Here is a 24,780-nt window from a genome sequence, read left to right as displayed (position 1 = left end):
TTTTAAAATGTGTTGCTCTTGAAACTTGGGAAACTTTAACCACACCCAACAGTGATGTCACTGTGTACTGACACATTGTGGAGTACACTTCTACATCACTACATCAAAGGTGAGACGATAAACCACTGAACTTCAGCCAAAACAAGACTTTTATCTGAATTGAATGTATACTGTAGCCTATGCAATGATACATTTGCATCTTTAATGTTTTATCTAATTCTGCTTTGGAATCTAAAAAGTATTGCTGCAGCATTAAATAGTACATGATAAATAGATAAAAAGAATAAAAGATCAAAGAGACCAAAGATACAGGAAGCTTTTTGGCTCATTTTTTTTGTTATAACATTTTCCTAATGAAACTTATGAATGAACAACATATGCAGTGCAAATAAAAAACAAAACAACAAAAATATGATATTTTAAAAGATTGAAACGCCAGAATATTCTGATGTAGTCACTTTTTACATCCAGATTTTGAGATTTTCTCAGGCGATGACTTTTAATTCAGGCTTCTGTCGGGACTACTATTTCAGCCGATGTGGTCCTTTTGCGTCACACAACCGGAAGCCGCTCGCTATCGTTAGCATTCGTTAGCTAACATGCATGCTGCGGTGAACTGACTGAGGGATAACTCTATGGTGCAGGAGCCTAAGCCCAGACTGCATTGAGCTTTTCACTGATTTATTTGCGGTGTTTTATTGAAGTTGGAGAATCTCAGCGTCTGATGAACATGTGGAGCTCAGGCCGCCGTGTCCTTCACGAGCTGCTCAGTCAAACGGCTGTCAGGAGCTTCTCTCTGACTGCTACTCAGGTCAGTGACTCTGCAGACTTCAAACAACATGATTCATAATCTGCTGTTTGTTTGAAAACGTTTAACTCAGGACCGTCATGACCACGCATCGTTACGTTAGGAAACAGCGTCCAGTCACTGTAATGTTCAGTGTTTGTTGTTTGAAAACATTGTGTTAGTCCTGCTGGAAGGGCAATGGAGTCTAATGTTATTAGGTCTGCACCTAAAAGTTATTTGCATGATCAGTTAAAATTATCATTTTTGATTTAATCTTTTTACCTATAAAACGTCATTTAGTAGTAAAGAAAAGATTAATCGTACGTTCCCAGAGTTTTAGTCTTTAATTTACTTGTTTTGTCAGACCAACAGTCCAGAACTCAGATATTCAATTAAAAATGACATAAAATGGAGACAAGCAGCCATTTGTAACATTTCAGAACCTGTTACCAAAGAATATTTGAAATCCATTGTTGAATAAATGATATATGAATTACTTAATTATCATACATGGTTGTTGATTGATTTTCTGCTTACAAACTTCTCTGCTCATCCTTTGCAAATTGCTTTTATAAATATATCAAACTTGGCAAAAAAAAATGCCACCTGCCATCTAAAGGTGGGCATTCAACTCAACTTGTTTTGCACCCGTCATTGCAATAAGTACTGTATTTAAAGAATGTCACGTATACTATCAGTTGGTGGTGAGTATAACTGGGTCCACCTTCATTAACATCCTCACTACAGTGTTCTGCTGGAGAGCCATAAGAATACAAATCCACACAATTAACATAAATTAAGGTTTTGTGAATGCTACGAGACGTGACGGCAGACTTTAAAAGTTTGTGGTTCATGTTTCTTCAGAACACGGTTGTGGTGGAGCGCTGGTGGCAGGTGCCCTTATCTAAAGTAGGCAGTCCGCCGAGGCTTCACCCTCGAAGACACCGGATCTACAAGTTGGTTGAAGACACCAAGCTTGCTCCCAAGGAGAAGATGGAGCTCATCCTGACTCAGACGGTACCCAGTGAGTATCTACAAGTACAATATGCTCTCACAGTTGTTTTCTTAAAACCAATGAAACTCTTCACATTATTAAACTAACTTTTGGTTTTTTCTTACAGAGCTTGGTGGGCGAGGAGACACTGTGTTTGTGAAAAAGTCCGTCGGAAGAAATAAGCTGCTGCCCCAAAGCCTCGCAGTGTATCCATCGCCGGAGAACAAACAGATGTTTGCCGAGGAGTTAAGAGTGTGTACTTCATTTTTAATACGGTCATTTATTCCCCCACATATCAGATAGCAATGTATAGATATTAATGATTCATTTTACCAACAGCTTCTGCGTGAGGGGAAGCCAGAGGAAAGAATCCAAACACGCACCGGACAGTTGGTGAGTTATCTAAAAGCATTTCATTGTTTCCAGTCGTCTATGCTGGTCACAGTATTTAGGAGATGAAAGGCACGGAACAGACTAACAGCAGTTTCTTGATACATTTTTTTTCTTTCTTACAGACAGTGGAGCTCCTGAAACACTCCAAGTTGAAGATAAACAAGATGCCTTTGGATGAATTCCAGCTCAATAAGGAGGTCGTCTGCAGACAGTTCCAGAAGAAGGTATCTGTCTTCTCGTCCTCGTTTTGTGCTGTTTGACATTAAAGTAAGTGCTTCTGCTCAACATCCAAGCAATTGTTTTATTGACCTAAATAAACCTTTTCCTCAGCTGGGAGTTGTGATACCACCTCATGCATTGAGTCTCCCCTTTGAGTCAGTCAAGGACTTGGGCGACTACTGGTGTGAAGTTACGGTAAGAAACGTTCTTTTTCAGTGCATCACAAACATGATTTCATTATCAAACGTTTGAAGCAAGTGCAGCTCAGCGCTATAGATGCCTTTTTAGTAGTTGGTAGAAATTGATTCCAACCAGCTAGTCTTAAGTGTTTTTTTACATATGGGTACTGTATGTTGCAAGAAAAAACACATTTAGATATTCTTGCAAAATGCAGCAGTTGCATATAAGAAATACTATTTATTTAATAACATTTTCTTTAGAGACTTAACTTTTTGTTAATATTTCTCCACAGTGAGCTTGTCTTCATGTCTCTCTGAACCACAAACAATTAAAAACCTGACTAAACAGAAGCAGGCTAAGGCAGTTATTCTACTACAGACCAGACCAGCTTATTCGTCACATTTTTTCTCCTCCAGGTTAATGGAATGGACGTAGTTCGCGTCCCCATTTCACTAGTGCCGTATGAGGACCCGTCTGCTAGTTACCAGCAACAGTTGAAAACACAAATGCTGCAGGCGGCTGCAGATAGCTTAGGACCTGCTGAGGAGGAGGAGGGAGCTGCTGTGAAAGCAGTTGCTGCTGTGGAAGCTGAAGCAGATAAAGACTCTGTGAGTCAAGTCAGTGGAGCTGCAGAAGAGGAAACGGCTGCGAGTACACAGACGAGTCAAGACACAACAGCACCACCAAGTGACGGCTCGAAAAAGGATTAATTAAAGGACTCCAAATGAAGACGTGCATAGAACTACAATGGAGATTGTTTACTTATAATACACATTATACATGAATCAAAACCGTTGTCTGCGTCATTATTAATGCCATTAGTTCAATAAGTGGACTACTTTATACTACACATGAACCCTAAATGATCTTTTGTAATGTTACCGTATATAACACCTGCATCATCGTGACATCAAACCACCCAGTTACATTCAGAGGAATGGAGCCAGAAAAGGCAAAATATTTATTCTTTCAATTTTAACTGCACAACATGCACAAAAGTATAGGGTAAAGAAAAAAAAAAAGAAGACTTTTCCCAGCACTGGCATCAAACATGTCACTGAATCAGTAGTATGCTTTGTCAGTCTGTTCATGAAACCTGCTGAGGTTAATGTTTGGGTCTTGAGACAGAAGGAGAGCATGAATGTGTGCTTAGTTTTATGGAAATGTTATTTCATCCAAGCACTCTTTGCACTGTCCAACAGCTGTCACGGAAGAAGAAAAAAACATGGAACTTGCATAAGTTTAAGCTCTTTAATTTATATTCCTGTCTTAGATAATGTGTGAGGGTATGTGTTCAGACGGTCAGCTACTTGCTTTGGGCTGTCTGTGTGTAAATATGCCCTGAATCAGGCTCTACAGGCGGTACATGTAACAAAACTACGAAGTATGGAAGCAAACGAGATTCTTGGACTGCTGGTGTTTCTGCCAAATGTCAGTTTTGAGGCAGGTCAGGTTGTGCCTGTGTTGGTGCAGTAATGGTGGAAAACTATGGAGCTCTCGCCACCACACCTAGACACAGTTTACATACGACGCTCTCTACAAAAATCGATGTCTAATAGAGCAACCTGGCTCATGAGTTTACATTTGTAATCTATTTTTCCGCTTGGAAAACAAAAAGTATTGATGCAGGGTGGACTAATCATTGCTTTCTTAAAGGAGGAAACAATGAAAGCCAGAATAAACGTTATTGCTTCAGTGAAAGGCTATTTTAAAAGGCTTCTTTGCAGGATGGGAAAGATTTGTGCAAGAACGATCTGTACATCAATACAAGAGAAAAGGCAGAAATCTGCAATATTCTCCAAAGCTGGAGAGATTGGCAGTATTTTTGTTTCACCACATTGAACAGTTCATAGTTTCCCTTAACAGCTTACTGGCAGAGGACAAGCCACACACACACACTCATTTAAACAGCAGAATCTTCTTGTGACTGGAGCAGCAGAGAGACGTACAGTTACAGCCTCTTAACCACCTAAAAAAAAAAACTTGGAAGTTAATGTGATCGCTATTTAGGGTAGCGTAAAGAGGCTAAATGTGTTGCCTCACTGCCAGTCACACACTACTAAAAAAAGACTTGTCATAGGGATTTAGCAGACAACTACTAAATCTGTAAGATGCATGCTGGATGCAGCCGGGTAAAACTGAGATGAAGGTCCTGTTTTAAAAGAACCAGCTGGAAGTGAAATACATGTTTGGTTCTCTGGCAATTCATTTACGTAAACCAACTTCAGAACGGATGTCGATGCAGGTGTGCTCGTTCACAAGTCGGTTGAGCTTTAAATGCAAAAAAACAAGAGGTAAATTACAAATTGGGGATAAAATAACTGCGGCAGACGTGGACAATTTCAGTCATTGTGAACATCTTTATTCGTTTTTACAAAATATGTGATGCACCACAGCTTTCTACTGCCTCTGGTTCATTTCTCATTATGGAAGGCAACGTGTCACTATCATTTGTGTGACTGCCAGAGAACCAAACCCGTTTTGTGGAGTCGTTTGTATTCCATCACAAAACAGGAGTCGTACATAAATGTTCGCTGCATGAACAGGACTGAGTACCCTACAAACACTGTTGTATCTTCATTTGTAGGTAGAGAGCCTATATTTACTGTGAAAGGAAGATTAACGACTGGCTGGATTTTTCCGTACAAAAGTAACACTTTATGAAACAGTTGACAAAAATAACTACTGGATAATAACAATTCAACACAAATACAGGAGGGAAAGAAAATCTGTATTAAGGGTGTGTGTGTGTGTATAGTGTCTTCCCAAACACAAATCTTCCACAAGTGTGTAGGGAAATGTGGAAAGCTCTACTCTACTTTCTGATGCAGGGTTTCCACATGCCAAGAGTCCACAGTATGACATTTAGAAACCGTATTTGGCCTGTGTCTGCCGGCGGGTTAGCTTGTTGTCTGCCCAGCTGTTCTTCAGCTCCAACTCGCGTTCCTTTGCCTGTGAAAGAAGAAAGTTGGGTCAGTTCAAGCCAACAGCCAGAGTGAGTACACAGACAAATATGATCTCTGAATATCAACCAGCTTATTATGAATAAATCCCAAACCTACTTTGAATACCATCTGAGGTGTGTCAAATTGAAACACCACTCAACATGATTGTAAATACTCTGAACGTTAAACAGGAAGCTACAAGCAAAGTTGAGAGTAATTTGGAAACTATTCTTTAGCTTGTTTGAATGTCTTGTGTAGGCTCGTCTTTGCAGCTTACTGTATAAACCACAGGCATACAATAGTCGACACAATGCTTGATGTACGCTTAGTACAAAAGAGGACGGAAGCCAACAACTCGGAGTTGAATGTGTGCCGACATGTCACAGCGGGAGCACAGACTCTTGGTATGTTGGTACTCGCAGCCTGCTCTGTTTCACCTTCACAACCAACGGAAAAATGATGTACACATTTTGCCACGTCCATCTAATGAGAGGCACTAGAAGTTCTTGCATTAGCTACAAGATATTCTGTTTGTGTTAAGCTACATCAGTGAACTCTGAATCCCTTCTCCCCCTTTAAAGCCTGCGCTGTTTTGGTGTCAAAAAGAACTCTAATGCAACATTTCACAGACTATGCCGACTGTTGGCAGCACTCACCTGGTGAATGAGATACGTTATCTGATGCTTGCGTCGCTGTTGTCCTGTAGGCAGTTCTTTATTTTTCTGCAGAAATGGGAAAAAAAAAGTAGATGATACATAAAGTTAAAAGGTGTTGTAGTACACGTGTTGTTTCTCAAAATCTTTTGCTCAATCAGGACATGTTCTGACATTTTTATGCAGTTTGACCCGCATTAAATCATTTTCATAACAGTCCTGTAAGCATCAAGCCCATCCGCATGGTTAAGTTTGGTATAAACCGCATGACCTATGTTATTAGAGAAGTCCAAATTATGTCTGTTGATCAGGCCGTGAAATGTTTTTTTAGCTTCCACCACATTGAACATTTTACGGCTGGAGCCAGTCATTGAGATCCAGTTCGGTCACCTTGCTGAAGGACTGACGGGTCTGCTTCTCCTCCGTCATGCTCTTTGTCATCCACTGCTGGTTGCCACTTAGCTGGTCGTCTCCTTTGATCTCCAGGAACTTCACCTCCTCTTTGCCTCTGTTCCGTTTCCCTTGCAGCCGCATGAACTACAGCACAGGATGAAATAGCTCATGTCAGTAAAACAACGTGCTAAACCTGGCTTGATGCAGCTGCAAAATTACCAAAGAATGAACCTACTTATAAAGCATGGAGAGATATATAGCAAAACAATACAGATGGAAGAAGCAGCAATGGTCTTACCGCTTCATCGTCAAACATGGCAGAGTTGCCAGGCTCTTCAGCCTCTGCCGATCCGGTTTCAGGATCTTGGTAGTATGTCTCATCATAGTATCCCTGTCAGAGGAGAAAATGTTTGGGATGTCAATTAAACTCTGGTTTATATCGCTTTAATGTCTATAGTTGATGACAGAACTGGTCTCATTTCTTGGGGGGGCTCTTGCCATCCCTCAACCAGAATCTAAAGCCATTTGGCTGATATGTACATGCAGTATAAGGTACTTTATGAGCCATGATTACCTCAGGGAGAGCTTCTGGGCCTGCTATGGGCTGTTGATACTGAGGATATTGACCTCCCCATGGACCAGCTCCCTCATGGTTCCCCCCAAAGTCGAGAGGGGCATCTGACTGACCCGGCTCATTGGCAACTGCAGGTGCAACTGCAGGTGCAACTGCAGGTGCAAGTGCAGGTGCAACTGCAAGTGCAACTGCAAGTGCAGGTGCAGCTCCAGGTGCAAGTGCAGGTGCAGGTGCAAGAGGTTCCGCAGGGCCTCCTGGCTCAGGGTCTAAGCTCGGGACGACTGCAGGAAGAGGCTCGGAGCTCTCGCCAAGAGAAAAGTAGTTCTGCGGGGTTATGTCCTCCTCGCAATCCTGAACATCGGTGGCTACTTGTCGAGCCAGCTGCAGGGTGGCTGACTTCGCCGCGGCTTTGATAGCCGAGGGAGATGCACTAGAACCAAGCAGACCCTGAGCAGGCTTTCCAGGCTTGGGTCCTTTTGGTTCCTGGCGCTTGCTGAGTGTGTGAGGAATCAGGAGCCTGTCCATCCCCTTCACTGTCAGGTTTCTGGGTTGTGGTAGAAGGGAGGAAAGGCCTGAACCCTGGAAGAGGCAAGAAATATGGATGGAACAGGGCAAGAGGAGAGCCAGCTACATGCTTGTAGTATGATATTGTTTGTAAACTATGCAAAGGCATTAAATATTATATGTATGTCAGTTTGTTTAGGTCACAGATGAGCTTTATATCATGTGCACAATCCCATATTGTAATAAGGAGAAGGTCACATATTACATCTGAATTATTCCTGCATTATCTGTGATATAGAGATGAGGTAGCATTTTTTTCCTGACATCTGTTGGGTCTCTAAGCTGAGCTGTTTCAATTGTAAGTCATTTAAAAACGGGCTTGAGTGTTACTTGAACCATTATCAATCAAACTAACTGCGTTAGGAACAATTCAGGTGACTGAGAATGTAACCGCAGACGGTGGGACACTTACCTGAGGTTGTAGTTTCTTCTTCGCTGGTGCATCGTCATCGTCAGAGTCGGACTGTAGACAAAACAAATACATAGATTATGAGTTACAGCCTGGCTGCATATGCCACAGGAGCGACAGCATATCAAAGCAAACGGTTTGATACGACGCAGTGCTCACATCCCGTCTCTGGATCTGCGGTACAGTGATCTTGACGGGCTCCGATCGCTTCCTCGGCTTAGGCAGACTAGAAAATAAGCCTCCTTTGGATGACTGTGGCTCTAACGTTGGGTCGTTGTTTGACGTGCTGTCCACCGGTGAACGGCTAGCTTTCGTCTCCTTTCTTGGTCCACCGCTTCCTCCTGTCGATCCTGGCTTTTTAGGAGCAGGCAGGCGTGAGAAGAGCCCTCCTGCGCTGACTTTGCCCTCCGGTGCGGCAGAAGTTGATGTTTCTTCTGAGTCACTATCATCACTGCTGCCATAGGCGACTAAAGACATTTTTGCTGACAGTATTAAATAATATTATTCTGCAGGAACTCTTGGTCATGGATAACCACTTCCCCTGGGGTTGTTCTCTCAAGAAGCTGCTCACACTTTCCGACGAACTATCTTATATTAAAAGGTACGATAATCTTCGATAAATATAACTACAAAGATAATGGAATAAGTCTCGATGGAGCGGTAGTATGAAGAAAACACAGCAGGTTGAAATAGAGCCGAGCAGTGAGCTCATTAAATGATGTCTGTCCCAACTTAACAACGCAAGCTAAAGTAAGCTAACGTTAGCTAACGTTAGCTAGGCCGCAGCAGCAAACGATGTTAGCTAACCGGCCCTTTCGTGCTCGGTCAAACTAAATTCTTCTCAGATCTCTTACTGTACATACTATGACATCGGTTGAAGCAGTAGCTGTGATTTACACCACAAAAGCGGAGCTTATTTTAGTCCTTAGACTCCATCAAAACATTCGCCTCCATCGTTCATGATTGAAGAAACGGCAACTACGCAGCTTTCTGCGCAGCTTTCGTTCTTCTTCTTCTTCTGTTTTAATCAGTTGGTAAACAAATCCACGATATTAACGCCCCCGACGGACCGAGTGTGTATAAACATCAATTTAAAGCAACAGTTTAATGGATTCAATAAAACATGACATATCCAAGTAATTAAATAACTTATATTTGGTTCTGGTCAAAAAATTCTCAGGGGGGCGAGGGGTGTGTTAGGAAAACGTTTGCCCTCAATAGTTTCAAAAACATGTAACAAAAACAGCAACAACCCTGGTCCGCATGTCTTGTTGGCTTGCATTATAAAATCCAAAACAGGCTCATCTCTCCTTATTGTCTTCAGTGTTCAAAAAAACCAAATCAAGCTCGGTACAGAAATGGTTTTGTTTAGTGTGGAAGAACTCGACGGGCCTCACAGAGCCCTGGTGTCCACCCATCACACACCTTTTTGGATTAATTGGGCCAGAGACTGTGAGCCAGACTATATGTGGCAATGTCCCACAAAATCAGAGAAGTGAAGGTTGTTAAAGCAGAGGTGTCCAACTATCATATTTTGGTCTAATGTTTTGGTTACCACATACTTTTGTCTAATTTGAAATGGCCAAAAATTTGAATTTAAGCTGTTTTGTGACAGAGGGCTTTTGCATGATGGATGATGCATGGTAATGACAACCTTACTTGATGTTGTAATTATCTGTATGTGTTGTTAATTGGGAGACAGGCTCAGCAACTGTCTTATTATTGAAAATTTGCTAAAAATTATGCACCACTAAAGCACATTTTTAACTGACATGACAACCTGAGACATGAAGGCCCTCTCTTAATTGACAGCGAAGAGGGTTTTTGTTTCCAAATTATAATGCAATACCTCGTTCAATTGTGTGCTTATGTTGCACATTTATAAATGTAGGCTAAGTGTTTAATTACCACACAGCACATCTACGCCTGAGCTGTATTCCAGCATAGAATAACTGTACACAATCCACAGAGATTGCACACATTGGGCCTCCATGCAAATTAATCCAGCCATGTAAATTAATTTGGTTCGTTTATTTGTATTTGATTGAAGTGAAAACCTTAAAATAATAATATACTTTTACGTGAATTTCTATCTCAGTCAAACAATCGTCCATCACATTTCCAGGTGAATATGTATTTTTTCATTGATTGCTTTTCCAAAATGAGAAATATACCTTAAATGTCCACTAGGGGCACTACTGTGCAGATTGGGGGGCGCGTCTGCGGGCGGGTTTCAATTTCAAACCCAAACAGTCCAAGGGACGGAGCCAGTGGATTGTAGGATAACGTTCAACCCAAATAGTTACCGCGTGTTTCCGTAGTGTAACGTTATCCAAACACAAACCAGACCGGTATTGTTATCACCGGGCCGTGATTACAGTCCACAGAATCCGCGAAAAAAAAGTCGGCCGCCTCGTCTTCGCTCCAGTTTTCCGCGCCTAGTTAATTTATTTGGATGACAAACCGACGCTTGGCTTGTTTGCAGCAGGTGTTGACCAACCCGGGACACTGTACCACAATACAACTACTAACCTGCGTTACTGTGTTTTAACTCGTATAAGGTTATCTGACATAGCAAGTCATTTCTGCAAGAAACATGCCGAGGTCCAACAGGCAACGAGAATACAAACCTGGAGATCTTGTATTTGCTAAAATGAAGGGGTATCCACAGTGGCCTGCGAGGGTAAGCACCCAACGTTTACTGTCTTGTTTCCAGCTTAAGGTTTGGTATTAATGTCGGTCCTTCTGGCCGCCTGTTCTTATCACTTGTTTACCTGCAAGGCCTATCAGTAGTTAGCTACCATGAGTTAGCCTAGCTCGGTCGCGCAAGCTAACGTTGCCCAGCATCAACACACAGCTATCCGTTAGCCAAACCGTAGACAGTTGCACATTTGTGTTGAGTGAGTCATCAGCCAGACACCTCGTTACCCTGCTCGGCTCACTAAATATGAATGTTGTTGCTAGCTGCTCTCTGCCACCAACGCTGCTTTTCATGTGCCGCTGTCGTCTCCCAGGGGCCCTGTTGGGCTAACGTTAACTAACGGCTCTCCGTAATGGAGAGAGCAGCTGGGCAACGTTAACAGAAAGGTCGGCTACAGTTTAACAGTCCTGACAGACACAAAGTTAACGTCTGTAGTAGCAAACGTTATCTTAAAGCAGTGCTGTATTGGGACACAAATACGAATCTACGGTGTAACTTAGCTTAAGTTACATTGTAGCTAAATAAGTTGTTTTCCTTAATAGCTGTTGCTTTACAGACGACACATGGCTACTTGTGTAACCATATGCTTTGATGCTTTGAGAACATGCCTGCCTGCCCACAGTTATTGCGACAAATACGTTAACAGTGTGTCTGCTTGTAAGTTAGGCTTTTAACATTTGTGTCATGCTCATAAAGAACTGTGGTATAAGACCACAATGTAATGTCTACCAGGTCCTTAAACACGCAGCAGCACAACATTTCAGTCAATGTTAGTTATTATTCAGCATGGAAGAAAATGTGTGACTTTTAAGTTCTCAGATGTTTATAAATACAGTTATGTATATAACGTAACTAAATAACAAAAATAATATTTAGAGTGCCACTTAATACAAGTGAATAGTTGAGTTCGTTTCAGTATTGATATGTGCCTCTTCCCTCCTTTTCCTCTTATCAGCCTTGCCTCTTGTCAGCAGGCCACAGGTCCTGCCCCACCTATCCACATTCAGTGGCCGTATCTGGGATTGCCAAAAGGCCTGACTGGCACTTTGCAAACGGACACCATGTCTTTCTGTGTTTTGCCGTGCTCTTTAAAAACACAAATAAGTAGTGGCAGAGTGGATGAGCCAAACAGTGCAATGACCCTGTTATCAATTGGCTCATAAGAGTTGAATTAGAGAGGAGTTTTACAGTAACTGGTAAGACTTGATGGAGCATTTACCAATACTACCCCAGCTGTCAGACATGTTAATTTATTTCTAGTGATAGAAAAAGGTCAATATTCAAATAGTTTATTTATGGAAAGAAAATACCAAATATTTTCTGGTTCAAGCTTATCATATATAAGGATTTTCTGCTCTTTCTTTTTATCAGTGTAAATTATGTACTTCTTGTATTTCAAATGTAGTTTTTAAACTTGTAAAATTATTCAGAATACTAATGACCGTAATGGGTTTGACATTGATGAAGTGGTCCTGTGTTTGTCACGTCGACATTTAAATCTACTTTTGTCTTTGAGTTTTTCTTGATTATCATTTTCCCGAATAGTTGCATTGATTTTTATTTTTTTATTTTTTATCAGCCTCTTTTCTCAATAAGCTGTGTTCTTAATTCACAGATTGACGAGTTACCTGAAGGAGCCGTGAAGTCCCCCTCCAACAAGTACCAGGTGTTCTTTTTTGGGACACACGAGACGTGAGTAATGTGTTAAAGCTGTCCGTCTTATTCCTAGTGGAGTCTAAATGATGGCAGAGAGATTAATAATGGAAGAAAATGAAAACAAACATCCCTCAAGAACTTATTTCTTCTTGAACTAGTCTATTATCTGTGTTTCTGTTTAGTAGCATTACATTAATCATGAAATGCACTTTTTTTTAAATGTATAACAGTATCAGTCAGGTGTCAAAATACATTTACAGATTCATTTCTGTTGATTAAGTAATAATTGGCTCATCATTTATCAGTATAGGAATTTAGTAGAATGTGTTGTCATTTATCCAAATGTTAAAAAAGCCGCAGCTACTTGTACGACATAACACCATCTCTGCTGATTACACATTTGGAATTAATGTGCTTCAGTGGATGGGTGTGCACATTTAGAAAACTAGTAACTTTTCACCTCCACAGGGCGTTCCTAGGGGCCAAGGATTTGTGCCCATACGATGAAAATAAGGAGAAATTTGGAAAAGCAAACAAGAGGAAAGGCTTCGCTGAGGGACTCTGGGAGATTGAGAAGAACCCCACCGTCACACACGAAGGCTACGAGGTGTGTGTGTATTTCTAGCATAGAGGCCAAGTGTGTTTTATTCTACTGTGAGTAATGTACGTTGTGTTTGTGCCCCATGTAATATCAAATTTTGGTAATTTTGTTTGCTGAAGGAGGCAAAGGAAACAGTGTGAATTACAAAGTAACAATTAACTGTAATTGAAGAAAGCCAAAGGTGGCAATAGATCATATTTTGTCTCACTCTGTGGCGTAATGTACCTCACTGCCCCTTCACACACTCACTGGCCCATGAGGGGGAAACTATTAAGGATCAAAACAAGGAAACCTGTCGGATATTCGCTGTTGCCTTGTTTGGAAAGAGATGAGCTCAAGGTGCAAGCCCAGAGATGCAAACAAGACAATAAATATTGAGATGCTTGTCTACAGAGCAACCCAACCAATCATGCATTGAGTGTCTTGTTTGGCCAGCAAGCTCAAAACTTGTAGTCGACGCAACACGTTTCCACAGCAATCCTCGTGTCTGTAAGAACCTGGTGAAATCATTTTCAGCACAAATTACATTACACGCCTTACCCCCGATTGAAGAACGTAAAAGAACAGCACTGTTTACTAATTCAAGACAACATTAAGACTTTGGTGTATGCTCTTGTGGGTCTAACTCCAGACTTTGACTGTTTCCTTTTAATTCACTCCTTTTAAATCTCGGCCTGTAGTCATCGAAGAAGGACAACGTGTCAGAAGTAGCAGGGGATACAGGAAGTCTGGAGAAAGCAGATGCCGAGGGCAGCAGTGATGAGGATGAAGGGGCCCTCGTCATCGACGAGAAGAACGAGAGGGGAGGAGCTAAACGAAAAGCGGAGGAGTCCACAGCGGTGAGCTTTGACTCCGTCAATTGTACACAGTGTAAGTAGAGAGCTTTATATTCGGTTCATAGTTGAGCTTTCTGTTTCTCTGACAAACCTTTCGTCAGGCATCACCCAAGCGGCCGAAGGATACAGAGGCAGAAGATGATCCTAAAGTAGACCGCAACAAGTCCAACGCTGAGGCCAAGCTCAACGATGTGGCTGAACCCAAGGCAACTGCTCCCTCCTCACAGAGCGAGTCCAAAGCAGAGGCCCAGGAAAAGGCTCCAGCAGGAGGCCAGCTAACAGCAGATAAGGTGAGACACGGGCACCGTCGGGACCTAATGCGGGCTTGAAAGACCATTCTGGTGTTTATGCAGGTTTTGGGCCATGCTATGATATGTAAATATTCTACAGTATCTAAGTATAGATACCTAAAGACCATGCAAAATGTGATCAAAATTGTATGTTTATGTTCCATGTCAGAGACACTACATGTATTAATTGCTCTCCACTGTTCTCCCTGCAGCCTGTGACAGACAGCGCTTAACGTCAACTCTCAGAAGAAAACCAAGAACCTTTGACGCTTTTCTCTGGAATTTAAGCACCGACATGTTTACCGGCTGGATGCCAGATTTCAGCTGTTTAATTAATAGAGTTTTAAAAACCTAGGTGTTTGTATTGAGAGACAAACGTATCCTCATTTGCCATTTTTGGGATATCATATATCCCAGAAACCAAAAGTTTGCTAATCTGATTTCAAACAATTGAACTGAGCCCTTTAAGGCTCATTTATAAATGGGATTTTGGTGTGTATATATTTTTTATTTCTAAGTGCAATTACATAATTACAAAGACTGAATGCTAGGTGTCAAAAACATTTTTCAGTTTCGAGGGAATAAACACTGAAATATATAGAAAATAAAAAAGGAGAACATTTAAACCATAAAAAAAGATAAATACTCCCATCTGGTGGTTTTAAAACGTAGATATTGTACAGGAATAAGAACAAATTTTCACCCATGCTCTCAGCTTTAGTTCATCCAATAAATGTATTACTTCCATTTGTTTCACCTAGCTTATCGGCTTCATCTATTCAGTCATTGGATACGTGATGAGTTGCACTTTCAGAATTAGTTTTTTTCCCCTTGCCATTGTCTAGTTCACTGTATGATGTTTTTATGCAATGCAGGTTTTGTTGCTTTGGTGTAGTGAATGCTTAATTTGCAGGTCACCAAATTCACGTCATTCATTTCACCAGGTTAAATATTTAAAGCCCGTTCTGAGAAGAACTATTGTAGGATTAAAACACTTTTAAACCCTTCTGTAACTTTCTTCAGCTGCTGATTGTTGAAAGCAGAAAGACATTCCTGAATGTTGTTGTGTCGCGGCTCGGTCTCGAGGTGGAGCTGTGGCGTTTGTCGGGGGTGAAAGTTATTTGTTGACACCTTTTTCTGGAGGAATTATCTGGCAAACTTTCAAATCCATCAACTCAGATCTCAATTTCAAGTTATTACAAGTTCTTTCAAGCTCACATCGCATTCAGTAATTGGTTGTACCAAATATGTTTCCTTTTCAAATGTATTGCTGACATCGTCGATGCCAACGTATATTATCTGTAGAAATTGATTTTTTTTTTTTTTTTTTTTTTTTTTTGGAAGAAATTAAAATGAGGAGACTCTACATAGAGAACCATCTGTAAAACCTTTGTTTTCTGAACTTTTGGTTTCCATCTTAACTGGAATATGAGTCTGTTTTACTTCACTGGTCTTATTATTTTGGCTGTGAAACAAAGTTGTGATGTTCTAATGATGTGTTTTATTTCAACATGTTTAGACAACATGTTCAAAATGTGGTGTTAGTTATTTTCCACTCTTGGTAATTTTTAAAGGTTCAAGTGGTTTTTGTGATGCTCCGCCTGCTCACCATGTTACTTGGATGTCATTGTCATCGCTTTAGTTTTTTGTCCTGTATTTGGCAACATGAGCCCACAGGTGACCAGATTATAAATTTAAGGGAAAATCTCAACCTTTACCTCACCTCAACCCAGTGCAAATCACCCTGGCTGCTGTGCCTAAAATGGCTTGTACCCACCTAAAAAAAATCCCACTGATTTCTATAACATGGTCAAAGTTGCCCACTCATGTCTGGAGTTAATTCCAGGGGTATGATTTGGCATCAAGGTGTAATTCTTGGTTAAGCTTAATCATTTATTTCCAGAAGCTGTCATTCATCTTAATCTGCTGCTTAGTTTACTGTTGTAGTTGCTAGTCCATTTAATAAACATATTGATTACAACAAAATGGTTTTGTCATGTTTATATGCAGTAAATCCTTCTTGATAATTGTTGATTATCCCCTTCCTCTTTCTGGAAATCATCTACCACAATCTTAGTCATTGAGTTCTTAAATAACAGGATTGTCTGCAATTACTTTTTTAAAATTTAAAACACCCCCTAAACCAGGTATTGTGTTTAACCTCTTGTTTCAAGCAGCGGATGTCTACTGTAACTTTTCAAACAAACCAAGACTAATTACTCATTTCACACCTCATTTTTCACTAAGTTATAAAGTTATAAATGTCTGAAACTAATGATTGCACCTTTTTGTGTGTGTGTGTTTTTGCGCACTTGTCATAAATAATTTGCTCTCAAGAGAGCCTTGCAGCACAGTTCGGGGCTTTGGGCTGTAATCGCTGAACTAGTTTTGGTGGTGATGTAACAAGTCCTGACTGTCATATATATATACTCTTTACCAAACCTGTTTGGGTGGAGACATAATGCTTTAAGTCCACTTTTATTTGTCCTTAAAATGTCCAAGAGTTCTCCGGTAGATTCACTTTTAGATGATGTAGCCTCTTGCCTTGTAGTATATGAGTGCTATAAATATCTCTCCGCTTCATCACAGTAACACTACAGTATTTCTTGTAATAACTCACTTTAGACATTTTAAATCAAAACAGGCTATTGCAAATGAGTGTGCCGTATTTTATTGATCGTAATATATTTCCATTGTATTTATCACAACAGAAACACTAAAGGTAAAGGAAGAGAGAATAATAGATAACGATTCATTATAACATTTGCTTGAATAGATAATTTTAGTTTTTATGCAATTTTGTATCAAAGATATTAACAATGGGTACTCTTGTATACCCCAAAAATTACATTTGCTATAAAATGAATCTGCTTTTACATTCAAAATAAACTGACATCTTAAACATTGTGGTCGTAATGTTGCAGATGACACATCATAGTTGAAATTTGAAAGAAAATGATCACAAACCGTAATACATATTCATTAACACACATATTGTCAATTCATCACCGATTATACAGACAGAGATGAGACAAATTGCAATTCATGAAGAAGTAAGTAATTGAAATGATGTGGAGGGAGAATAACTTTAAATGTTTTATTTTATTTATTGAATATTCTGACCGTTACATTAAATCCTACATCAATACCAGCCAAAACGATGATTGTAATTTTGTCATTTATATTCTGACTTTTTTCAAGGCATCAAACTTAAGATATTCTGAGGAATGAACAGGACAGTGTTTTGTTTTTAAAGGTAATCATTTAGTAATCAGTTTGGCTTAGTACTATGTACTTAGTACTATGAAACTCTTGTGAAACCTGAGCCAAAACAATTGTGAAATACTGCAATATCTTCAACTAACTCCAATTCCAGAACAATTGTCGTCTTGAAAAGATCTTACAGTATTGTACAATTTATTTCAAGCATCCATATTATTTAAATTTTGACCCAGAAAGAAAATCAAAAGTAATTTCTGCTGACCAACAGGAAATACATTATTGGCGCATGCGTACAGCCAGTTCCTACCCTCCTGTCCACTAGGGGGCGCTACCTGCTCACGGTAGTGTTGGTCAGTGCTGCTACATGTGACATTGACATCAACAGAGGGTAAGATCTCTCTGCATGTTATAATACTTTACTCTTTTTTTGTTCTAACAACGTTTTGACAAGATAGGTAGCAGTCTTATTTAAGATGTTAGTGTGTTTTAAAAGATAGTGTCCGCTGCAACACAACGTTAGTTCTAGCTTCCCCGAAAGCTAACGTTAGCATAGCTTGTGTGGAGAGTATTGATGTGAAGGGAGACTGGGCACCTTTTGAGCTCATGTGCGAACTTTGATTAATTTGGTCCCTGCAGCACAATGAGGCTGACCGCTCTCCTGTCGATGGCAGCCAGGGTGGTTGTGCCCAAAGATTACCGCTTCGGCACCAACAGACCGTGGACAGTGGCTGCTAAGAGGCTGAATCCTCCGGGGAAGAAGAGGCGGAAGGTGTTTGTGGAGCCGATAGCACCAGAGGACTGGTCTGTGCTCAGAGGGGACATGGTGAGGAGCTCAACTCAAGTCCCAAGTCTTCTTAAAGCAAATTGTCAGTTGCAAGTCCTTGGAAGTAATTATTCAAGGCATGTGAATTGGCCAGAGATTTTACCAGCTCAAAACTTAAGACTTTAATGTTTTTACATTTAAGTGTCAAGAGGATCAAGTTAAGTTAAGTGCAGATCAAAGTATTAAGCCGACTTTTGGGACTTCTACAGGTCTGGGAAATTTTGTAACTCCATACAACTCCAGAACCATTGAAACAGCGCTGGATACCAGTTGTGATGGATGAACAGTGTATAAACAATATGTACACCACCTTACCTTAGTGTTATTTCTTTAGAAAGCTACCAGCCACAACAATAAATTACATCTTTGACATACTCTTTGAAAGGAAATATTTTGTTCAGAAGACTGAGCACAAATTCTAATAAAAAGTAATGCCATCAACAATTCATGGAGATTACTCCAATAAAATAGAAGCTCTTTAACATGTTTGTCCAAACTTGGATTGACAGAAGTAACTGGTCAGACAATGTTTGTGCAACATGGACTTAAGTATCTGCTCTTCATTCGTTTCTCAGGTCGAGATTCTCACAGGGAAGGACAAAGGGAAGCAAGGAAAAGTGGTGCAAGTCTTCAGACACAGAAACTGGGTTATGCTGGAGGGCCTGAACACAGTAAGGAACTACTTAACTTCAGTATGCATTTAAATAATTTTGGATACAGAGGGGAGCTGTCAATCAACAGTAAAGTTTTCATGTTAGTTACTGTTGTATCAGTGTCATACACTGTGTATTTATAATTTAACTCCACCAGGTGGAGGCAGATGTCTAGCAGAATTTCAGGCTGACAAAGTGCGCCATGAGAAGCCATTTGGCCACCAGCGGTTTGGTTTTCAGAGTTGGAACTGTTGTTTTCTATCGCAGCATCACAGGTATATTGGAAAAACTGGGGATTACCGAGGGACGTACATTGCCAGCGAGGCTCCCCTCCTGCTCCGCGATATTGCACTCATTGACCCCTCGGACAGGTACAGTAAAGCTTGCTACACTGCAAGATTAAGATTGTGGCTATGCATGTGCACACCTACCTCAGGACCTGAACAAAAGCTGAGCCGCTGATCAGCATGCAAAAGGAGCTGTGATCCTTTTTCTAGATGGTCTTCAATCTGTCGATCTTCAAGCTGCTTTCAGGATATAAAAAAATAGTCCAGCGTTATTTACTGTAGATAAATATAAATGATCTCTGGTTTCACAACCGATTCATCATGACATGCTGATATTGATCTTCCAGGAAGCCCACTGATGTGCAGTGGAAATTCACAGAGGAGGGGGACAGAGTCCGAGTGTCTCTCAGGACGGGTCGAATCATCCCGAAACCTGTTGTGGAGCGACGAGATGGCATCGTGCCACAGCAGTGGAAAGGTGAGAGAGTGTGTGTGTGTGTGTGTGTGTGTGTGTGTGTGTGTATTAGAGGGGGATTCTTTTCAGTAAGAAGTTTATTCCATCTGTAGCTAAAAGTCAGCACATAAAACTGTTTCCACCATCTTCAGACTTCTAAAAATAGGTGTCTGAGTGACTGAGTATAGTTGGACTGCTTTATAGTGGAAGAACCGCATTTCATTCTAAAGTGAAAGACACATGGAAAGTAAACCTTTAGTGATGCCGAACAACCTCCCAACTTAATTGTATTCCCTAAATTTCACAGTATTTTTTTAAATGAGCTAGTTTGCACGATGTGCCGTCAAACCAAACATCTGAATGACTCTAAGGCAGAGTGAACAGCTGCCTTCTGAAATTTGTACCTTTTTTATTCCTATGCTTCTCAAGTTGTATGTATTTTTACATGCGCCTCTCTTTCTGCTGTTACAGATGGTCCCAAAGACACCAGTCCAGAAGACACTCTAGAAAAGACCTATGTACCATCTCTAAAAACCCTGGAGGAGGAAGTGATGGAGAAGCTGGGCATCCAGGAGAACAGAAGGCCCAGACGGTCCTACTGGTACTGACCAGAGACACCAGAGACACTCGGGGCCCCATTGTCCTATCCGGTGTTCACAAGGACTCTGAAGTCGGCCATGTTTTGATTGGAGTCGAGCAGAATGAAATGTTAAAAAGAGACTATGATGATGACGACATGAGTAAGGCACATGGATGGTAAAATACTGACGCAACATCCATATTATTAAGGAAGTGACAGCTTTGTAAACATATGAGGAGTTTAAACAGACCTGCCGTTTTAATGTTTCCTGATTAGTTTCAATTGTTCTCTATTAACAGCGGTATTAGAGTTTGAATTAACTTGCTCTCGTTGTCGTTGTGAATAAATGTTGCACGTAAACTAATAGCTTTTATTCTGCTGTATACTGGAGGTTCACTCCACGTTTCAGGGGAGGAACCTCATATTCTCAAACAACAATGGTATTAAATCACAAGGGTTCCAGACTTAAGGGTTCGGCTCTGATTTGTCAGCATCAACATGCGGTAATTTGGGAAGAGAAAATCCAATTTGGCAAATTTACATCAGAAATATTCACTGAGCAGGAATGAAACATTATTAATGAGATAAGATACTTCTGAAAGCTGTCGAGTAAGCTTGTATTCGAGCCATCATCGGTAGAACAGCAGTGACCACAGAAAACAATAGCTTCTGCACGACAGAGTACACACTGTACTGTCTAAAAGATTGGAAAGTTAACCGAATCTTTGGTATTGGCAGGGTTAATAATGGTAATGGTTTGCAGCCTGTTTGGATCATTCAAAAGGCTGAAAATAGTCATTATTTTACAGAAGCCCAGACAAGCTGCTCTCCAAAACTCAAAGCCTTTAGACAAATGAGTCTCTCTTTCCAACGTGTCTGGGAAACTTTGTGCAGAAGGAAATGACTTGGGAGGAGACGACAGACTTGGTAGCTTCAACAAAGTTCTCACTCACCTCATTTGACTTTTTATACACTGGCGCTGCTGCATGGTATTCCTCTGACGTGTTAAAGTTTTTGCATCAGTATGATCTCACTGAGGAAGTCATTTGGTCATGAAGTTATTCTGTATGATATACATGAACTAAAAAACGATCAAAGGTCAAAGCAGGCTCACTGTACATTTAGTACAATTTCAGTCAAAAAACGTTTTTTTTTTAATATAAAATCTTAACTTTACATTACCCTCTTTTGAGATCAGTTGTTCTTCGTCTCTTAGAATTACAGGCACATCTTTCATAGTTTGGTGCCTATTACTGACCCACAGAGCCAGACGTTTTACAGACTGAGCTTTAATTTAAGAATATTCAAAGAAGCACCAATATTTTAAAAGACATGCTTTTGGAAATATGTTAAGCGGATCTGTAGTGACACAAACCGATTAGAAATGTATTCGATTTAAGTGATCAAATGAATACAAGAAATACATCCTGCAAGTGTGGAGAAGGTTTTGAAACATTTCATATAGGGAGATAAAATGTACAGAAAATATAAGCGAACAGTTAAAAGAATGTCAAATAATCAAACATTTTACAGTTTCTTTTTTTGTTGTCAAAAACTTAGATTTGACTCATGACCTCAGTATTTTTAATAATCCTGGTTATAGGCTTTTAAAAGTGTGTTCAAATGAACTTAAATAGCCCTTTGTAGCTATAAATATCCAGTTCTATCTATCGAAGAGAAGCCCAGTCTTCTCTAAACTCCCCTCAGCTGCACATTTATCTGGGATTTATGAGGGAGGTGGCGAAAAATGTTTCCCCTTGCCGGTTAACCACGAGTACTGATTCACCCAAAGACCAGGCCTGTCAGATCTCCAGCTGTAGAAGCAAGTAACGTTGTTGCCAGGCAAAAAAAAAAACGATGTGTCACAAGTAATAGAACTGCGTCAAAGTATAACAGTGGCTCCCCCATACCCTACTTTCTGGTCAGCCCAGTATCATCATGCAGAAAGCATGGCAAGTCGTTGGTTTGGCCGGTGAGTGGATGAGGGCTGCAGTTTTCCCAGACTGGTCCGTCCTGAACCAGTTTACCTCTGCCACATTGCGTCCAAGAGGGAATAAAAGCAGCCAGTCAGCGGAAAACAGGGGTTTGAGGTTTTGCTTTTATGGGAGGAAAATTATTCAAAGACTGGTCGTCTTTCCTGTCATTGCATGAGTGTTGTAGGAATTTCAGTCTGAGATTACAGCAAGGGGAAGTGAAACGTTAATAAAGTTGGAAACTTTGTATTGCTTCATTTGTCTTAGTTTTTTACCATTTACACACACAAAGCGCAGATTTACGGCCGTCTTGACTTGTGCAGGGTGGAATGAGTTTTGAGAGTGCCCATCTTGTCATTTCTGCTTTGTGGTGAGTTGACAGCAATTCTGGTAACCCAGTTAAATGAAACCGTGGAAACATGACTCAAGCAGAATTAAGAATACATTAAAAATAAACTGCAGCTGTGCTCCGTATTGTAGCTGAGTCATTTTTGCTTCTCAGCCACGTGAACTAATGAATCCCACCTGGTGGTGTAGGCTGCACGTGTCGGAGTCACTGACAAAATGCTTTGGAAGTCAGATTACAGAACCTTCAGTTGTTTTCACACAAGACCTCTTAGTTACTTCTCTCTGTCCTCATATGATAAGTGGTTACAAGTTTGCTATTCAGATTTTGCACTTAAAACAAAAATGGTTTTAGAAATTCGCCCCTGCCTGATAAAAGGTATTAGATGTCCTCACAGTGCGACTCGCTCGAACATCTCCAGAACATCTGAAGACACTTTAAAACTAAATTTGAGTGTTGCTGTTGACTCACTTGATGATCTGAGCTCAGCTACAATATAATGACAGTGTCTAATTATAGGCTGGTTGTTTGAAGGCTGCTGGAAAATGTAACATTAGCTTGTATGCAGGTCTGAGACACGGCTTGCAAGCATGTCTACTGTAACTGTGTTTGGTCTAATTAAGTCGCTCTCACTGGATTCTTGTATATGACCTCAGTATGTTATGTTTAGGAACTGAAAAAGAAGGCAGAACACTGCTCTTACTTTTCCTCTCAGACTATGGGTTCCAATACCCATATTACCATACTATTTAGTAGGCTAGAAAAATATTTAGTATGTCCCAATACCAGGATGTTACTGCATTCGGTCGCACTTTGCAGTATGGAAGCAAGCATGCTTTTCTGGTCATTCTGACCCACAATCCTCTGAGAAGTGGATATTTCAGCAAGAGGGTAAAAAAAAGACAGCAAAACGCCATCGTGGCACAGCGTTAGCCATTGGAAATAATGGGTTCCAGAGTCACGTTGTGTCTAACATGCAATCTTTCTGTTACTGGCATTACACAGGTTGGACCCGCTGGCCACCAGCTCGCTGTGACCCCCGGCGCTGGAGTTTGCGCTGGCTGAAACACTGCAGCTTCAAAAACGATCTCATCACACATTTAGTAACTGTTCTGGAGCTTTCTGACTGATCACAAGATCTTCATCAGCAAGTTATTCTCTCGTTTGTCCCACTCTACAGTCAGGTCAAAGGTCAGACGCCAGGAAGAGTTGTGAAGAAAGCCTCCCCTGGATCGACTCATTGAAGTTCCTGTTCTAAGCATGTCCTTTGTTTTCATGATACCACCCTGCTGTTGAAGACAAATCACAGCAGAGAGGACGACGTCTTACTGTGAGCACAACTGCTGACTGGACTTGACTCAGTCTGGGTCACTGGGACAGTCGGTCATAGATGGACCATAAAGCCCGCCTCTGATCTCTGTCTGCTCTCTGCGCTTTTACATTTCCTTCCCAGACAGTCCTGCTGGTATCTGGGTGTCAGATTCCTCAGGTGTGAAGCACCAACCGCTGCTGCCGAGCCACAGGACGACCTTTACAAAGCACCATTCACCCTGTCAGAGGGCGTTGGTACACGCTTACCTTAACGTTATTCGTCCTCTGCATGTCTCTGTTATATAGAAACAGATGGCAAGATACCGTATGTCAGCCAAAGAGATCCCTGAACATAAACTGTATGTAAATCATAATGGGCTATGCATCTTCCACATTACTAACAGAGGTGAGACTCTGGTCGGTTCGGCACAGCTGTATCCCCACTGATGACAGCACCAGAGCTGGATTATTGACTGAGCAGGGTGTACACCTGCCCCGGAGCCCCAACTGACAGGTTAAAGGTGTCAATATGCTTCTAACAAAGCGCTTGTCTGAACAGCGTGATTACTGAAACAGTCGGCAGGATTTGAATTTCTCTCTCAAGGTCTTTTTTCATTATTTAAACTACTTCCGTCACATTGTTTGTACCAATGAGTGCAACACCGTGAATGTCCTCCAGGAGAGACAGAAGGTGTGCGACGTTAGCCCCATGTGAACTCTGTGAAACCAGGCTTTTCATCCTGCGATCAACGTTGACCAATTTTAACCACTCTTAGCTTTGTGTGTTAATTTCCAATGTCTTCAATATGTTTACTTGAAGATGACAGGATGTACGGAGAAAAGAAATTGGGTGGCGTGGAGACGTGGTCAAAGAGGCCCCCTAGGTTAAGCTGACCATGGATGGGACCGGGCATGCCTGCTTTATTGATCTTCGGC

General features: G+C 40.9%; 4 protein-coding genes across 4 annotated transcripts; 3 read left to right on the top strand and 1 right to left on the bottom strand.

Moving 5' to 3' along the window:
* Window positions 1-550: 550 nt before the first annotated feature.
* Window positions 551-3,692, top strand: mrpl9 (mitochondrial ribosomal protein L9). Its single transcript, XM_031866528.1, has 7 exons — window positions 551-811; window positions 1,652-1,811; window positions 1,909-2,033; window positions 2,121-2,174; window positions 2,297-2,398; window positions 2,505-2,588; window positions 2,990-3,692. The coding sequence occupies exons 1-7, from the start codon at window positions 725-727 to the stop codon at window positions 3,281-3,283; spliced, it is 906 nt and encodes a 301-aa protein (XP_031722388.1). The 5' UTR covers window positions 551-724; the 3' UTR covers window positions 3,284-3,692.
* Window positions 3,317-9,143, bottom strand: prcc (proline rich mitotic checkpoint control factor). The gene is made up of 7 exons (XM_031866527.1): window positions 8,271-9,143; window positions 8,115-8,165; window positions 7,139-7,717; window positions 6,863-6,955; window positions 6,562-6,708; window positions 6,175-6,240; window positions 3,317-5,525 (listed from the first exon to the last, which is right to left on the bottom strand). The coding sequence occupies exons 1-7, from the start codon at window positions 8,586-8,588 to the stop codon at window positions 5,439-5,441; spliced, it is 1,341 nt and encodes a 446-aa protein (XP_031722387.1). The 5' UTR covers window positions 8,589-9,143; the 3' UTR covers window positions 3,317-5,438.
* Window positions 9,144-10,306: 1,163 nt separating this feature from the next.
* LOC116393855 (hepatoma-derived growth factor) lies at window positions 10,307-16,607 on the top strand. Its single transcript, XM_031866529.1, has 6 exons — window positions 10,307-10,794; window positions 12,428-12,504; window positions 12,937-13,075; window positions 13,750-13,908; window positions 14,007-14,195; window positions 14,408-16,607. The coding sequence occupies exons 1-6, from the start codon at window positions 10,708-10,710 to the stop codon at window positions 14,426-14,428; spliced, it is 672 nt and encodes a 223-aa protein (XP_031722389.1). The 5' UTR covers window positions 10,307-10,707; the 3' UTR covers window positions 14,429-16,607.
* Window positions 16,608-17,741: 1,134 nt separating this feature from the next.
* mrpl24 (mitochondrial ribosomal protein L24) lies at window positions 17,742-22,581 on the top strand. Its single transcript, XM_031866513.1, has 6 exons — window positions 17,742-17,805; window positions 18,054-18,240; window positions 18,816-18,911; window positions 19,161-19,264; window positions 19,528-19,658; window positions 20,106-22,581. Exons 2-6 carry the CDS (start codon window positions 18,058-18,060, stop codon window positions 20,240-20,242), a joined length of 651 nt encoding a protein of 216 aa, XP_031722373.1. The 5' UTR covers window positions 17,742-17,805; window positions 18,054-18,057; the 3' UTR covers window positions 20,243-22,581.
* Window positions 22,582-24,780: the final 2,199 nt, after the last annotated feature.

The sequence above is a fragment of the Anarrhichthys ocellatus genome, unplaced genomic scaffold (assembly GCF_004355925.1).
Source record: "Anarrhichthys ocellatus isolate YVR2014 unplaced genomic scaffold, GSC_Weel_1.0 scaffold35, whole genome shotgun sequence".
Lineage (NCBI taxonomy): Eukaryota > Metazoa > Chordata > Actinopteri > Perciformes > Anarhichadidae > Anarrhichthys > Anarrhichthys ocellatus.
The sequence above is the reverse complement of the archived record's forward strand: the minus strand, read 5'-3'. Positions and strand labels throughout refer to the sequence as shown.

Bases quoted from the DNA above. Each gene is read 5' to 3' on its own strand.
- mrpl9 (XM_031866528.1), top strand. From the start codon at position 725: ATGAACATGTGGAGCTCAGGCCGCCGTGTCCTTCACGAGCTGCTCAGT. The intron at 812-1,651 runs GTCAGTGACTCT...ATGTTTCTTCAG, and splicing joins TCTCTCTGACTGCTACTCAG to AACACGGTTGTGGTGGAGCG. The intron at 2,589-2,989 runs GTAAGAAACGTT...TTTCTCCTCCAG, and splicing joins ACTACTGGTGTGAAGTTACG to GTTAATGGAATGGACGTAGT.
- prcc (XM_031866527.1), bottom strand. From the start codon at position 8,588: ATGTCTTTAGTCGCCTATGGCAGCAGTGATGATAGTGACTCAGAAGAA. The intron at 6,241-6,561 runs GTGACCGAACTG...CCATTTCTGCAG, and splicing joins CCCGTCAGTCCTTCAGCAAG to AAAAATAAAGAACTGCCTAC. The intron at 5,526-6,174 runs GTGAGTGCTGCC...CTTCTTTCACAG, and splicing joins TAACGTATCTCATTCACCAG to GCAAAGGAACGCGAGTTGGA.
- LOC116393855 (XM_031866529.1), top strand. From the start codon at position 10,708: ATGCCGAGGTCCAACAGGCAACGAGAATACAAACCTGGAGATCTTGTA. The intron at 10,795-12,427 runs GTAAGCACCCAA...CTTAATTCACAG, and splicing joins ATCCACAGTGGCCTGCGAGG to ATTGACGAGTTACCTGAAGG. The intron at 13,076-13,749 runs GTGTGTGTGTAT...CTCGGCCTGTAG, and splicing joins TCACACACGAAGGCTACGAG to TCATCGAAGAAGGACAACGT.
- mrpl24 (XM_031866513.1), top strand. From the start codon at position 18,058: ATGAGGCTGACCGCTCTCCTGTCGATGGCAGCCAGGGTGGTTGTGCCC. The intron at 18,241-18,815 runs GTGAGGAGCTCA...TTCGTTTCTCAG, and splicing joins CTGTGCTCAGAGGGGACATG to GTCGAGATTCTCACAGGGAA. The intron at 19,659-20,105 runs GTGAGAGAGTGT...CTGCTGTTACAG, and splicing joins CGTGCCACAGCAGTGGAAAG to ATGGTCCCAAAGACACCAGT.